General features: G+C 58.8%; 2 protein-coding genes across 2 annotated transcripts in view; both read right to left on the bottom strand.

The window, feature by feature from the left end:
- Positions 1-19: 19 nt before the first annotated feature.
- Positions 20-2,968, bottom strand: Isyna1 (inositol-3-phosphate synthase 1). Its single transcript, XM_013125256.3, has 11 exons — positions 2,817-2,968; positions 2,617-2,745; positions 2,382-2,543; positions 2,089-2,221; positions 1,807-2,000; positions 1,524-1,673; positions 1,230-1,445; positions 957-1,121; positions 764-877; positions 473-690; positions 20-395 (listed from the first exon to the last, which is right to left on the bottom strand). Exons 2-11 carry the CDS (start codon positions 2,734-2,736, stop codon positions 191-193), a joined length of 1,677 nt encoding a protein of 558 aa, XP_012980710.1. The 5' UTR covers positions 2,737-2,745; positions 2,817-2,968; the 3' UTR covers positions 20-190.
- Positions 2,969-4,443: 1,475 nt separating this feature from the next.
- The window catches only part of Ell (elongation factor for RNA polymerase II), a 42,097-nt gene continuing 31,911 nt past the window's right edge, over positions 4,444-14,629 (bottom strand). Inside the window, exons 4-12 of the mRNA XM_005086125.4 lie at positions 14,360-14,523; positions 12,201-12,466; positions 10,252-10,376; positions 9,015-9,102; positions 8,186-8,666; positions 6,529-6,589; positions 6,259-6,430; positions 5,875-5,919; positions 4,444-5,790 (exon numbers count right to left, since the gene is read on the bottom strand). Of these exons, the coding sequence (XP_005086182.1) occupies positions 5,674-5,790; positions 5,875-5,919; positions 6,259-6,430; positions 6,529-6,589; positions 8,186-8,666; positions 9,015-9,102; positions 10,252-10,376; positions 12,201-12,466; positions 14,360-14,523 (1,519 nt within the window). The 3' untranslated portion in view covers positions 4,444-5,673. The remainder of the gene's footprint in view (positions 5,791-5,874; positions 5,920-6,258; positions 6,431-6,528; positions 6,590-8,185; positions 8,667-9,014; positions 9,103-10,251; positions 10,377-12,200; positions 12,467-14,359; positions 14,524-14,629) is intronic.

Below are 14,629 nucleotides of genomic sequence, written 5' to 3'. Positions count from 1 at the left end.
AGCACGGAAAGGGCAGGAGTCGGGCTGGTGTAGAGGCTTTAATGTCAGCGCTTGGACAGTTTGGTCTACATACCAAATCCCAGGCTAGCCAGTGCTGCACAAGGAGGCTCGCCAGGCGGGATCCTTTAATTCGCTGGCAAGGTCGGGGACAATGGTAAGAAGAGAGAAGGCTGGGCGAAAGGACCCCACTCTAAGCAGTGGACACCTCTGGTGTCGGGGCCTGTGCGTGCCCGTTGGCATCGCCGGTACAGCCGTTGGTGGCCGCAGGTGCGGACTCTTTCTTGTGCGGCAGTGGGCTGGTGGTTGCCACCTCTCCTAGCTTGATGCCCGGGTCTGGGCGCTCCATCTTGTACTCTAACAGCATGTGGTTCTGGGGCGGGAGCCCCACACAGGCCCTGTGGAGACAGTGTGAGCTCAGCGGGGCACCCCAGGACTGCCCTGCCAGCCCTGTGCCCACCTCCGCCGCCCGCACCTGAGAATGTTCTCTATACAGCTGCGCTGCCGGAAGAGTGCGTTCACCACCGGGCTCCCGGGGGGCACCAGGGGGGCCTTGAAGAGGAAGCTGAGCAGCGACAGCACTGGGTGGAAGCCCTGAGGCTCGGGGTCCGAGTCGGTGCAGAAGCTCACGCGCTGACAGAGCTCAGTGAGCAGCACTAGGTCCAGCATAATGGGCGCTGCCAGGAGAGAGTCCTGGGTGGGGGTTGGCGAGGGGTGTGACACGGGCCTGGCGGATCAGCACCTACCCTGCCCGCCGCCTCCATACCTCACAGGTGTTATGGAGCACCAGGGTGTTGATCCCACCCAGCATCAGCTCCGAGGTGTACTCATCCAGGGCACGCTTGCTGTCGCCCACGTAGGGCACGTATTTGATCACCACCTGTGGAGATGCACCAGGTCACAGCCCCACCATTCGGCGCCAAGGCGCGCGCCCACCCGCCCGCCTGCCGCCCACGCACGCAGTGATCCGGCCCCTCTCCAGGTGCGTAGAGTATCCGGTTGCTCTGAACCATGTCGTCCACCACGCTGCTCTTCGTCACCTCCTTGGAGCGGAACTGCAGCGGTGCAGACAGGTTCTGCCCGTCGTTGTTGCCCAGGTGGTTATAGCTCACGATGGACATGGTCTGTGTGGTCAGAGACATGGTGAACGCGGCGTACCCAGCTCTGCGGGGCCCTCACCAACCCAGGGCCCCGGCTGCTGCCTTTTGGCACCTCATGAAGCCCCCAGGTACCTTGAGGCCAGAGCCAATGAGGAAGTCCACCAGAACAGACTTGACCTTCGTCTGACCGGATTTGAAATCGTCCCCGCCCACGAACACATGGCGCTGTGACGCCAGCTCCAGAGCGCCGGGCACCAGTGTGTTCTGTGGGGACCCATTGAGAAAGGCGCAGCCCTCCAGGATGCTGGCCACAGCAAAAAGCGTAGACGGCGACACCTCCATGCCAAGCTGGGGGCAGAGAGGCAGTGTCAGCCAGGACTCCCCTGGTCTGGCCTTGTCCCCAAGGAATCTTGGGCTGCTGCCCACCTGGATAGTACGAAGCAGGTTTTCGGCTGTGTCATTGCGACCTGGGACCACATCACAGAAACGCTCTGTATTGGCGGTCCACAGCACAATGACCTTATCCAGCCCTGCGCTGGATCGGAAGTCTCGAATGTCCTTTCGGATCTGCTCCAACTGGGAAGAGATAAAGTAGACTGAGGCTGTCCGAGCCTCCAGGGGCTTGGGCCACTCATTGCCTGGGGGAGGGACGCTGGGTCTGTCAAAGGGAAGTTGGCAGGTGGCAGTGGAAGCCAGGCGAGGCCCCCACCTGTTGTGCCCGTGTGCCAGGGATGAGGTTGTCTGCACGTGCTGTTTGGTTGGCAGCGATGAACTCGGGAATGTAGACCGAGGGCCGCGGACGCAGGCTCTCCATGTGGGGCCACAGCTGCTCTTGTAAGCCGCAGTCCAGGACCTGTGCGCGCCTCATCGCCTCGGCCAGGTTCAGTGACGAGATATCCCAGCCTGGGTTGTGGGGACCCTCACACTGAAACCATCCTGGACCCTGCGCCTTCCCACACAGACCCCCATGCCTCCCCGAGGTTCCGCCCACCGTCAAACACCAGGTCGTTGGGGGCCACCATGGGTAGCAGCGCGCTGAAAGGCACGAACACCTCCCGGCCGTTCCCATCCAGACCCAGGTTCACGGTGCCCGCCTGGGTCAACGAGCCATAATAGTTTGCCTCCTGGGGGGACAAGAGAGGTAGGGTGCTGAGAGGGAGGGGCCCCGCGAGCCCCCGGCCACGCCCCACCCCCGCCCAGAGCGGGATGACGTCACCCACACCTCCCGGCCCCGGCCCGGCCCTCGGGGTCCTCCCGCCCGCTCAGCGCCGCCGGGGGCCCCACCTTGCGACCGGTGCGCGTGGGCCAGGTCAGGCGCAGCCGGTTGGCCAGCACGGCCGCGGTGAGCGTGGAGCCGTTGTTCCCGCCCCAGCCGACAAGCATGACCCCGAGCCGGGGCACCTGCCTGGCGGTGCGGAAGGAGAAGCGAGTAGCCGTGGGCTGAACCTAAAGACGGTGGGGAGTGAGGCTCGGGCGCTCGGGCTCTCGGTAGCCGCCGCCGCCCGCGCCCCGCGCGCACCCGCAGCACGCCGCCCTCGCGGCTGACGCGCGTCGTCCGGTACTCATAGCGAGCCTCGATGGCCTCGGCGCTGTAGACGACGTCCGGGCTGTCCACCAGGATCTCGGCGGCGGGCTCCATCGCGGCGAGCTACGGGCCAGAGCGGGTGAGCGTGGGCCCTCCGCCCCGGAGACCGCCCTCCGCCCCAGGACCGCACTCACCGGCTCCGACTACGGAGGCGGACGGTGCGGGGCTCCAGAGCGCGCGAACCGCGGAGAAAAGCGCTGAGGCCACGCCCCGACCACGCCCCCGCTGGGCGTGACAAGCGGCTTGGGGTTCGAGGTGCTCGGGATCCAGGTGGCCGGAAGCAGCCTGAGGCGCGAGCGCTGTGCGTATTGGCTCCCTGGGCACCCACGTTGTACCGGGACCACGCGGCAGCCAATGAGCGACAGCCACCGTCAGGGAGGCGGGGCGGGGCTGGTGGAGGGCCTTTGGGGGTCCCGGAGCTGCACGCATGTCTGGCCTGCCTCTCCCCACCCCCCCCCAGCCCTGAGTTCTGGCCTGCGTGGCCGGGCCAAGGGGTGGGGACAGGATGGCCAGGCCAGCGCGGCCTCCCCCTGGGCAGGCATAGAGATAAGAAACGTGGGAACCCAGCAGGCAGGCGGGGGGAGGCACCCCAGAACTTTCCAAAACAAGCAGCCTCCTCCTAGCGGAAACTTTCCACTGCTGGAGCTGGGCCAAAGGTGGATCGTCCGCAATGTCTGTGCACGGGAGAAGACTGCGCTTTGTAGGCATCAGGGTTTCTGCCCTTGCTTCAGATAAGCGGAATCAGTCCCCGTATGAGGGCACAGAAGGGGACTGAGCACGTCCCGGTGAAGAGTCCCAGGCAGGGTTCCCAGAGGGGGCTGTTGGAAAAGGTTTTCACGTGTGACGAGGACATTGTTGAGGGAGAATTACAGGCAGAGTCCACTGCACCCCCTAACGCTCACGCTCTGGGGAGGGGCTCAGATGCAAGTGGGGCTGACCTCTTGGGGTGTACCTCAACAGAAATGGCAGAGGATTTAGTCAGCCTGGTTTAGATAATGATTCTGCCTGCTGGCCAGCCTGTCATCCAGCATTTGGGAGGTTGAGGCAGTCAGCAAGACTGAGGAGAGAGGACTTGACTAGCCTAGAGTCCCCTCTGGCCTGGACATCGGGGGTGGGGTGTGTGTGTGCTGTGACCAGGAACTGCTTTGGCTTGGAGGTGTGTGGGACAAGGCTGGCCCCGGACTCCAGGGATGGCGATGAAGATTATGGCCAGGCTGTTCTCAGGGAGTGGGTACACAGTGGCCCGCAGGGTGCCTGGCTCTCCTTCCACCCCCTCAGCCGCCTCAGAAGTCAGGCCAAAGCCTGGAGGCCGACTGACCCTGGCCCTTCCCTGGTGGGCCGTCCTTGGCTTTCCGCTTTGAAAACAAACATGCCCACAGCCTGTCCTGATGCAGACTCAGCCTCTGCTGTCTGTGTGGAGCAGCCGGCTGACAGTGGCGTGCCCACTGCTCAGCACCATGGATTCAGTTGAGTGCAGGTTGGACCACAGCCTAAGATGCACATCACCTGCTGTTTTTTGTTTTTTAAGCAGGCTCCATCCTTCTGAGCTGCTGAAGGATGGTCCCCTCTCCTCACCTGGCCCCACACCCGCAGGCCTTGGTGCTGCAGGAGAGCCCACCCTGTCTGCACCAGGCATGGAGGTTCCTACGTAGCTCCTCACCACCCCAGCCTGCCTGGCTGACTTCACAAGGGGCTCTGGACCAGGCTCTCACTTAGGGCTACCCCACACCCTGCAGTGACATACACAAGGCACAGCGGGGGTTCGATTCCATCAAATTTATTATAGACTTTAAAAGTCAGCGGTTCACCTGCTTAGTGTACAAAAGACAGGTTCTGAGAAAGGGTCCCGGGGAGGCGCCGCCTCTCCTGTCAATCCTGTCAATTGTAACGTTTTGGCAAAAGTGAAGACTGTAAACACCAACTCCATGGCTCAAAGTAGACTACCCACTGTACAGTCCAAAGGCGGAGACACCAATAAGTTAGACTTTCTTTAACCTGCCAGCACCTGCAGCCCCAGAGCCCGGCCCGGCCAGACAACAAAGCAGACCGATTCAGCCAATAGTTCCTGGGTGGAATTCCAGGGCAGGAGAGGGGCCCGCTGGGTCGGGTCCACCCAGAGCCTTCCCAGTGCGGTTGTGTGGGGTCCGCTCTGTGCAGAATCTGGCCCAGACCCATTTAGAAACCAACAGCTATTTAAATACGAAGTGTTGGTTTCTTCTAGGGCCTGGGGACCCCAGGGGCCCCAAAGGAAAGCTGGGAGCTGAGTGGGGTGGGACTGACTAGGCAAGTGCCTCCTGGTAGCCAGGCTCTTTGGAAGCCATCAGAGACACCCCCAAGGGTTAGAAAAATAGACATCTGTGTTTGAGTTTCTGCTTCCCCCATTCTGCAGCTATGAGTAGCAGTGACCCTACTGCTTCCAACACATCCCCAGCATCGATTCCCTCTCTGTGCACAGCTGAGAACCCACTCGCACCAAACACACACATACACACACTCACACCAATGGCCCCTAGGATTTGGGGTATGAGAAGACCAGGCACAGTAATAGAGCAGCAATTGGGGGCCACAGGCCTGCGCCCTGGAGAAGGCAAGCAAGGCACCACCCTCAGCCCCTCCCCCCACCCCGTGGGAACCCGGCAGAGAGGACCCCAGGATTCAAAAATGGATGGAGGACGGAGCGGAGCCAACAGCCTCGGTGTGACGCGAAGACCAGGTGGGGAGGCGGAGCCTGAAGACTGTATGTTGCTGAGGTCACCGCGGAGGGTTTTGGGCACAGCCTGGGAGCTACAGTGACCTTGCCAGTGGGGATCTGAAGGCAGCAGGACCCGGCACTCTGCTGACTGTCCCTGGAGCCTCTAACCTGCAGGTGTAGGCCGTGGAGGAGGCACGGAGTAGAAAAGGTACAAAAATAGACAGTCTGTGCGGCGGCTAAAGGGCCAAGTTCATAGAAAAGCAGAAAGGCGGGCGGAGCCTCAGGACACGGCTGGCGTGCTAGGGCCAGGCCTGCGGCCGCCGCTGGTCATACTCTGCGATGAGGCGTTTGATGTGCGCCAGCTTGCGGTGCAGGTACTCGCAGCGCCGCTTCTCTCGGCTGTAGTTGGTGTTGGTCTGCGAGGGAACCAAGGGGTGGTGAGACGCAGCTTCCCAGCACCCTGCAGGCTCCACAGTCACCACCCACTTTGCCCCACGCACCTTTTTGATTTTCCGGTATTCCTGAAGAATCTGCCCACGGGTTGTCTGAGGGAAAACACCAAGCACTAATTATGTCCCACTCAGGAAAACTGCAAATGCAAACCCTCTCAGAAAGTCACCAACTAGATGGATAGGGCATAACCACAGTAAGTGGTTGACCTTCCTGTGGTTTTTCCAAGGGTGCAGGGTACATGGCAGGGAAGACACACGTGAAGTAGCCACACTAGGGAATGAACGGGAGTGATGCCCAGAGACCTGTGTGAGCTACAAGACCTCCTGAGGCAAGGACCCAGCCTAGGTCACCCCCTGCCCAGACCCTGCTGCAGGGACTCATGGTCAAGCCCTGGGCATGGGTCACTGCTGACTCTGGGTGGCTGGCACTACCTCATACTCCTCGGAGCCTTGGCTCAGCTGCCTGAGCTGCGCGTCAAGCTGTGTGAACCTGCGTGTGATCTGCTCGATGCGCGCATGCAGGCTCCGATACTCATTGTACTCAGCGTTGAAGTCGTTCTTGTAGCTCTGACGCTGCTCTGACGATGAGATGATGGGGTATTTCCTGAGGACAAAAAGGGCTGCTGGGCTCGAGGGCACAGTGGGCAACAGCACACGGCTCAGGGGGGTCTGGGTGGGGCACAGACTAGGTAAGATACTCACAGCAAGTAGTCCTGGCTCTCGGAAGTGGGCGTGGGGGCACTGGCACAGGCTCCGTTCAGACCTGCATGGACAATGGACCCTCAGTCCAGGAAGTGTGTGGGGTGTAAGTCATACTTGATGGCCACAAGTCTGGGCACTAGCAGTGGATCATGTGCCAACACCAGCTGGCCACAGTGGGGACCCACTGACCAGGCTACGGCCAACATAGCCCAGACACGTGGCCTCTAGACAGGTGGCTTGGAGTCAAACCCCACAGAACTCATCCAGCGTCTGCCAGCATTAGGGCATCTGCACTAGGCTGGAGACACAAATCCTGGCCACAGAGACAACAGGGCAGACCTGATGTCTGGCAGACAGCAACGGCAAACCTTGTGGGCACTGGCCTTCACTGAGAGCCGCACAGCACACACTCAGGCCGTGCCACTCAGGAGGGGCCCTCCACACGGCACCCACCAAACCTTCCGCCAGGAGCTGGTGGGACCTAGGAAGAGGCGAGCAAGGCATAGGCAGTGCCTGCCAGGTAGAGCACCGCTTTGCAGCCATGAACTCATGCATGTGGTGTCATTTGCAGGTTCTCATTCTGCAGCCTGGGGTACCCCATGGTGGGGATGACAGCACACTCGCTGCTTCCCTGGGCTAGCAGTTCAAGGTCCTCACACACCCCTTCAACCAAATGCTCTTAGCCTAGCCCACTGTGACTTCTTCAGGACCCCCACCCATGTGCTGGTCTACAAGCTGCAGGGCTCGGAGTAGGTGGTGACTGTCAGACACTTTCACTACAGAGCTGCCCAGGCTGAGAAGGTTCCATAGGTATAGAGATGGCAGGGTGGGTACTCCTAAGATGTCCGCTGAGGCCCTGGGCTGAGCCTTGATGGGAGAAGAGAAAGAAGTGTCCGACACAGTGACAACACCCTGCCTGACTCAGCACACGGGCAGGTGGCCATCAACTGGTTGTGACTCCTGGAGGCCATCTGTGCCCGGCTGTCACAGAGAGGCGTGTGTTGCCTGGCTTCTGGTCAGGATGGAGCTGCGGTTTCTTTTAGGGTAGTGTGCCCTATGTGTCAAGACCCTCAAAATGTCCCCATCAGACAGAGCCAGGGGCTGAGGCCTCTGATAGCACCTGGCAGGTGTGGCAGTGGTTCGCAGGGCCTACAGTGGCCCCAGCAGACACTAAAGGTCTTAAAGCCACCTCAGCCACATGCAGCCTCCTCTCCTCAGCCACTTGAAGTGGCCACGAGCGCCTGGTGGCACCAAAGCACATGACCAGCACAGGCCCTATGGCACCGTATCCATGCCCTCACCACACTGTGGACACAGAGGTCCCCTCAAGGCCTTCAGACACAGGGCTCCAGATGCCTCTGCCTTGTGTCTCGAGGTGTCTTCCTGTCCCAGCAGCCACTGCTCCCTGCGTTCAGCTCACCTGTCTGTGTCTTGGCCATCCCTGTTCTGTTTGCTTTCTCTCTGCCTCTGGCCAGGGCACCTCAATGCTCCCAGAAAGTATTGCTTTCCATGGTACCCCTGCCTGGGTGCCTCTGACCCTAGTCCCAAGGCCTGGACAGGCTGGTGGCCAGCCACAGTGGCCCCAGGTTCCAACCCCAGGAGTGCTCTCACACCCCACACCCCATCCACTCGAGAGAGACAACTGTGTGGTACTGACCTAGGGTGTCTGGGGGCACAGCAGGGGTGGCAGGTGCTTTAGGCTGGGGCGCTGGGGGTCTGTCCTCCGGGGGCCGCTCCTTGTCTTTGTGCTTCTTGGACTTCTTCTTGGGCCGGCTATGGACATGTGAGGAGCCAGCAGGTCGCTCAGACTGGGGAAAGTCCGTCAGCAGGGGCAGGCCGAGGTGAGGGGCTGGGGCTGGGGTGGCCTCCTGGTGCTTGTAGTCCTGGGCACTGTGGCTTAGGTCATTGCTGACATCAGCCAGGGGGTCATGGGTTCGTGGGGGCTCCAGCCGTGGGGGCAGATGGCTAGAGCTGAGGGTGTCCATGGAGGTAGGCCCTGGGGTAGGCAGCAGGGTCTCGTGGCCATTGGGGGCACCCAGCTTGCCATTGAGGGTAGACTGTGCTCGCTGTGTGAAGTGTGAGATCCGGGGCTTCTTGTTGGCCAGGGGGTCAATGAAGTCTGTGTGCTGTGGCCGTTTCTGAAAAGCAAGTAGGAGCCACCTTCAGGGCCTGATGTGGCCACACGGGGGCGCCCACACACAAGGGAAGGCAGCTGGGAAGAAAGAAGGCTCACCAACCAGAGCCTCCACAGGCAGCGGCAGGAGGGAAACAAGTCCACTCAGGCACGCTGCGAATGCAGGGCTGTGGACAGTGGGAGGTGAGGGGCTACAGCCCCAGGTCACATGGCCACCCAGACAGACACTCCCCGCCCATAAAGAGAGCAAGCTTCCCAAGTGAGCATAGATAGCTCAGGCCATGGACGTTGGTCATACAGGGTTGTGGGGCAACAGTGAGGGCCCCACACTCATCCACACCCAGGCAGGTACCTGAGAGGGGGAGGCGGGGCGCCCGTGCTCCTGGAGTGGGCTGGAGCTGGTAGAGTCTGAGACGGCACTCTGTGGCTGGTACAACTTCCTGCAGAAAAACAGTAGAGGCACTATGGTGGCCCTGCCACCGTGCATTGGGGACAATGTCTGCACAAAGAGGGCCAGGTTCCCAGAGCCAGAGCTGTATTCAGGACAGCTGCCTAGCAGAGCCTATCTGGGGACCCAGGGAGAACTGCTCGGGCACGCTGAGGTGTGGGCAGTCAGCACCTGGAACCCCACTAGTACAAAAGCCATCCTGTGTGTCAGCTGTGACCTTGTGTGTGGTGGTCCTGCTATGTACAAGGTGTCACCCTTTTTCTACCCCCTGGCTTGGTACTGAGCACCCAATGGCATCAGTAGTGGCAACTAGCCCCAGGCTGCTGGCCCTGCCGGCACCACTCACATAGGTGAAGTATACCTTTGCCTGTGGACCAGTAAGAAGCCCAGTGTGGGTACCTTTGGCATTTGGGTGTGGGTAGCCCCTAACAATGGGCACACACTTGTCAGCCCAGCACTAGTGGAGGTGGAGATAGGAGTCGGGTCAGAAGTTAAGACCTACACTATCTCTGTAAGACCGTGGCTCAAAAACAGGAAAACAAGTCCAGTTGTAGTGGTGCATGCCTCTAATTCCTGAACTTGCGAAGCAGTGGATCGCTAAGTTTGAGGCCAGCCTGGTCTACAGAGTGAGTTCCAGGACAGACAGGGCTACCCAGAGAAACCCTGTCTCGGGAAAAAAAGCTGGGTCTGTTGCCCAAAAACATTTGGCAGGCGGCAAGCCTGGGGCTTCTGTCAAGATGCGCCCTCCTCCCGCCGTCTTCAAGCACTTGGAACCCCACGCTCCAGCGGAGGCACGGTTAGGAGAGCGGCCCAGAGTGAGCTGCTAGCCCTGAACTTGAGGAATCAAGAGGACTCTCTTGGCGAGAAATCACTCAAGAACCAATTAGCATCTCCAGTCCCAGCACTGGTGCCAGGGGAAGCATTTAATTACTGTGTCACTCTCTCGGAGTCTGCCTCATGTGCTCTGTGGGCCCAAGAGACTCATCAGAAGCGTGGGGGACATGAATGGGACACCCTGGCCTGGAAGAGCCTGCATAGTTGCTTTGGGACAGCTATGATCGTAAGCCATCTGTCAGGCTGGGGCCTCTCCAAGGCCTCTGAGGCTGGGGCTGCTGTCAGCTGAGTTCACACAGGAACTTACCGCAGGAGCACACGCTTCAGGAGCTGCTGGTCACCCTCCGAGTAGCCAGGCCAGTCCTTCTGTACGTCTTTGTACATGCAGTCCTGCAGTGTGTACGTGCCGTCTTTGGGGCTTACGCTGGCCACCTGCGGCATAGGAAGTGGTCAATGCATGGAGTGGTGAGTGCTGGGGACACAGGAATCTACAGGGACATGGATGGTGGTGGCACCTGTGTACCCATGCTGTCCCAACTCCACTTCCCTGCACTTGGGTCACGAGCCACACTAAGGTTTAGACTGTCTTTCGGATGAGGGAGGCGTGCCATCCATATGCCCGCAGCCCCTCGCAAGCCCCCACCCTTTCAGATGGTGGTCACCAGTCAGTCCTCTTTGCCGGCTGAGGCTCAGCATCTCATCAGGGAGGCCTGACTGGGCCAAGGCCATGTCTGTGCTGTCCTTGATGGGCGCCAGTGTGAGGCATACATATGCACATGCCAGCCATTCTGCTGTGTCACGGCCGCAACCTGTAAGTACTCTGAGTTCAGCTGCCACCTGAGAGGAAATGGGCTACATTTTCTGGGTTTTGGAGCCCAGGTTGGCCTTAAACTTACAATTTCTCGGGATGCTGGGATCACAAGTATGCCAGCATACTCAGCTGGCTGAGTAATTGTCTACTCATGACGGCACTGAGATTTAAACGGTGCACCACCATGCCTCACTCCCAGCGTCTCTCCAGCAGACACGGTACACCCTCCCACCCTCCCTCCCTCCCTCCCTCCCTCCTTCCCTCACTCACTCACTCCCTCCCTCCCTCCTTCCCAGCAGACACAGTACACCCTCACTCACAGCTCTTCCAGGATGCATGTGGTCCCATTGACCACCTACCACCACCAGCGGCAGACTTCTGACTCTCACGATCTTGCTACCCGCCCTGCAAAGCCCCACCTGTGCTCAAGGGCATGAAAGGCTATGGGGCCTCACTGCAGGTGCTCAGGGCTGCTGGTGACCTGACCAATAGGTAACCCCCAAGACAGGCCCAGTCTTAAAGCCTCTGGGGTTCTGATACCCCACAAGATACACCATACATTCACAGTGAGGTTGGTAGGGCTGGATATGGTTAAACCCAGCATGGCTGACCAAACAAGCCCTGGGAGTCTCATGCTGTGTGTACTCTATGGCCTGAGGTAGAGGCTGACCATGATCTCTCCTGATTCCAGAGTTTTCTGCGAGACTCTTTGATATTATGTTGTCACCCAGAGCACAGGGGCTAGGTCACCCCAACATACCTCTATGCTGTTCCCCAAGGTCTGGCTGATGCTGTACATTTCTTTTTAATCTTAATTTTACATGTGTGGGTGTTTTGCCTGAATTGTGTCTCTGCACCATGCACATGCCTATGGGGACCAGAAGAGGGCTTCAGATCTCCTTGAACTAGAGTTACAGATAATTGTGAACCAACACATGGGTGGGAACAGAACCCAGGTCCTCTACAAGAGCAGCTGCTGCTTCTAACCACTGAGCTACCTCACCAGTCCCTTGAGTTTGTTTTTCAGCCGGAAATGCCATGATTGAACTCAGGTCACCAGACTTGCACCATCAAACAGCAAGCTTCTTTCCCCACTGAGCAATCTCAGCACCCCTGGCTAGTGGCTCGCCTTGCAGAATCCCAGGAAATATCATGGGTGGGGATATCGGGAAGGGCATGGCCCAGGCGTGCCCGACTGTTCCCATGAGCAGTGCACGGCTAACAGCAGTCACAGACACAGCTCTGAGCAGGTATCCAGGCAGTGGCTGCCTGTTAAACTTATGCGCCAACACCATGCAGGTCTGCGGGCCCTGCCTGTCATGGATCTTGCTAGGGAACACTGAGGACAGGAGGCTGGGCCTGAGACCACCGTAGACAGGAAGCCTGCAAAACTGACTCTACAAAGTTCACCACATGCATGCGTGGTCAGGCTGGCCTGTACCCACCTGCTGCAGCAGGCTGTCCAGGGCATCCTTGTCCGACTGAGTCAGTCCGTCTTTCTGCAGCCGCAGCAGCAGCTCAGCCTTCCTATAGGGCCTCAGGGCCAGGAGGTGCAGCACCCTGTCTCGGAAGGGCCTCTGTAGCACACTGCTGGTTCCACTCCCACTGCTCTTTCTGATGGCACTGGCCAGGTTGATGGGGGCAGCCCGCTTCCGGGAGGGCACTGCGTCAGTTGCCCCTGGTGCTGGCTTCCGGAACTGAACCTTTTTGCCTGCAATGGAAGCCTGGGTGTCAGGGTGCAGCAGGTGTAAAACCGAGCGTCAGCGTCCACAGCACAGCAGGCCACAGGAGAGGTGGGGGAAGAGCACGCACAACTGTGAGCGTGTAGGCGTCTTGCCACAGCCCAAAGCCAGGCAGTACTGGGGGCTGACACATGCCAACCACAGAACGGCACATGTGCCAGCAGCAGCCGCATGACCTGACTCTGCTCACTCGTGCAGCTTCAGAAGCAGAGTGGTCATGGTGCCCAGGCTGCCCCAGCAGCTGCAGCAGAGACCCTGTGGCTGTGGCTGAACTGCGGCCTCAGCCAGCACTTTGCGGCAGGAGTAGGCATCAGGAGGCCATCCTGAACAGCCCTTCAGGACACAGCAAACCCGGCAATGGAAGGACCCCTCCCTTCACAATCTGATTCAGTCTAATATGGAGACAGGGTCTTGCTATGTAGGCCAGGCTATCCTGACTCACTATCTTCCTGCCTCATCCTCGGGGTGCTGAGACAACAGGTGTGCCTACCAGTTAATAACAACTGTGTTAGAAGTCACCATGGTACCCTAAAAAGGTGTGAAAAAAATGAGGTTACTAACTAAATTGTATCCACAGAACCATGGATTCATTCACATGTGTGCACCACCATCTTGACCGTGAGGAGAGAGTGCCTCTGTCACCAAGGACAGCACATACCACAGGTACATAGGATGAAATCCAGCCATGCTCGCTCTACTGAAGTCTTGCCCAAAGCTGCCCCACTGCAAATGTATGAGGTAGGGGAGAAGCAATGTGAAATTCCAACTCTTATGCTTTAGAGATAATACTTTTTTTTAAAAAAGATTTATTTATTACTATACAGTGTTCTGTGCAGGCCAGAAGAGAGCACCAGATCTCATTACACATGGTTGTGAGCCACCATGTGGTTCTGGGAATTGAACTCAGGACCCCTGGAAGAGCAGTCAGGGCTCTTAACATCTGAGCCATCTCTCCAGCCCGAGATGTACTTTTTTTTTTTTTTTTTTTTTTTTGTTTTTTCGAGACAGGGTTTCTTTGGAGGCTGTCCTGAAACTCCCTTGGTAGTCCAGGCTGGTCTCGAACTTACAGAGATCCGCCTGCCTCTGCCTCCCGAGTGCTGGGATTAAAGGCGTACGCCACCAACGCCCGGCCCGAGATGTACTTTTTATGTACAAGTGTTTTGCCTGTGTTCATGTCTGAGCCCGTGTGTGCAGTAGTGGCCAAGGAGGCCAGTAGAGGGCACTGGGTCACCTAGAACTGGGATTACAGCAGTGAGCTGCCATTTGGTGAGGAAACCAAACCTGGGTCCTCCCCCAAGCCATCTCTCTCTCCACAGGACAGTCTCACATGGACTAGGCTGGCCTCAAACTCACTACATATGCTGAAGTGGACAGGGAAAGACAAAGAGGCCTCAGCCCTACACCAAGCAGGACAGGCAACTAAGCTGCTGAGAAAGTCTTCAGCAGGGAGAGCACACCAGCGGGCAAACGTGGGCGCAGTATCCCACAGCTGAGTAGGCTGTGCTCTCGTATTAGGATGCTTCTATCACAGCATACAGACAGGACAAAGCCTTCCTCCCTCCCCGGGAATGCCGCGGCTGCCCCACTGCTGCATTGTTTTTATGAGGCCAAGTTCACCCTCCTCCCAGTCTAGAGCTGTTGCCACAGTGACCTTTGGAGGAGTGGTTGGGGACAGCTGGAGAACTAAGTAGGGCCTTGACCTGTCTACAGCCTGCCCATCTCCGATGAAGGTCCCCAAGGCCACCATCCCTACCTGCAACACCCCCGACATGAACCTTCCTCTGGCATGTGGGCAGACGACAGCCACCCTGCCTAGAACAGAGCACGGCCACGCTCCTGCCCAGCATGCTCCTGCCACTCACCCATATAGCGGCCTCCAGCCTTAATGACAATGGCACTGCGGCTCCGAGTCTCCTCCTCTGCCTGCGCCATGCTCTGCCGGGCCTTCTGGTAGGAGTCATCAGTGGCGCACACTGTGACTTTATCCTGGATGCTGCCCAGACAGTCCAGGTGTACATCCCCATGGCTGCAAAACAACATTAAGGTGTCACCAGAACCATGCCACGTGAGCCTGGTGCACTTCAGAAAGAGGCAGCAGTCTAGTTGAGGTAGTGTTGGGGTCCCTAGGGGCC

The sequence above is a fragment of the Mesocricetus auratus genome, unplaced genomic scaffold (assembly GCF_017639785.1).
Source record: "Mesocricetus auratus isolate SY011 unplaced genomic scaffold, BCM_Maur_2.0 Super-Scaffold_6731, whole genome shotgun sequence".
Taxonomy (NCBI): domain Eukaryota; kingdom Metazoa; phylum Chordata; class Mammalia; order Rodentia; family Cricetidae; genus Mesocricetus; species Mesocricetus auratus.
This window is presented reverse-complemented; position numbering and strand designations above follow the sequence as displayed.

Coding starts and splice junctions, on each gene's coding strand:
- Isyna1 (XM_013125256.3), bottom strand. CDS start 2,736: ATGGAGCCCGCCGCCGAGATCCTGGTGGACAGCCCGGACGTCGTCTAC. Junction 1,674..1,806: donor CTGGCACACGGGCACAACAG/GTGGGGGCCTCG, acceptor ATCTCTTCCCAG/TTGGAGCAGATCCGAAAGGA. Junction 691..763: donor TGCTCCATAACACCTGTGAG/GTATGGAGGCGG, acceptor ACCCCCACCCAG/GACTCTCTCCTGGCAGCGCC.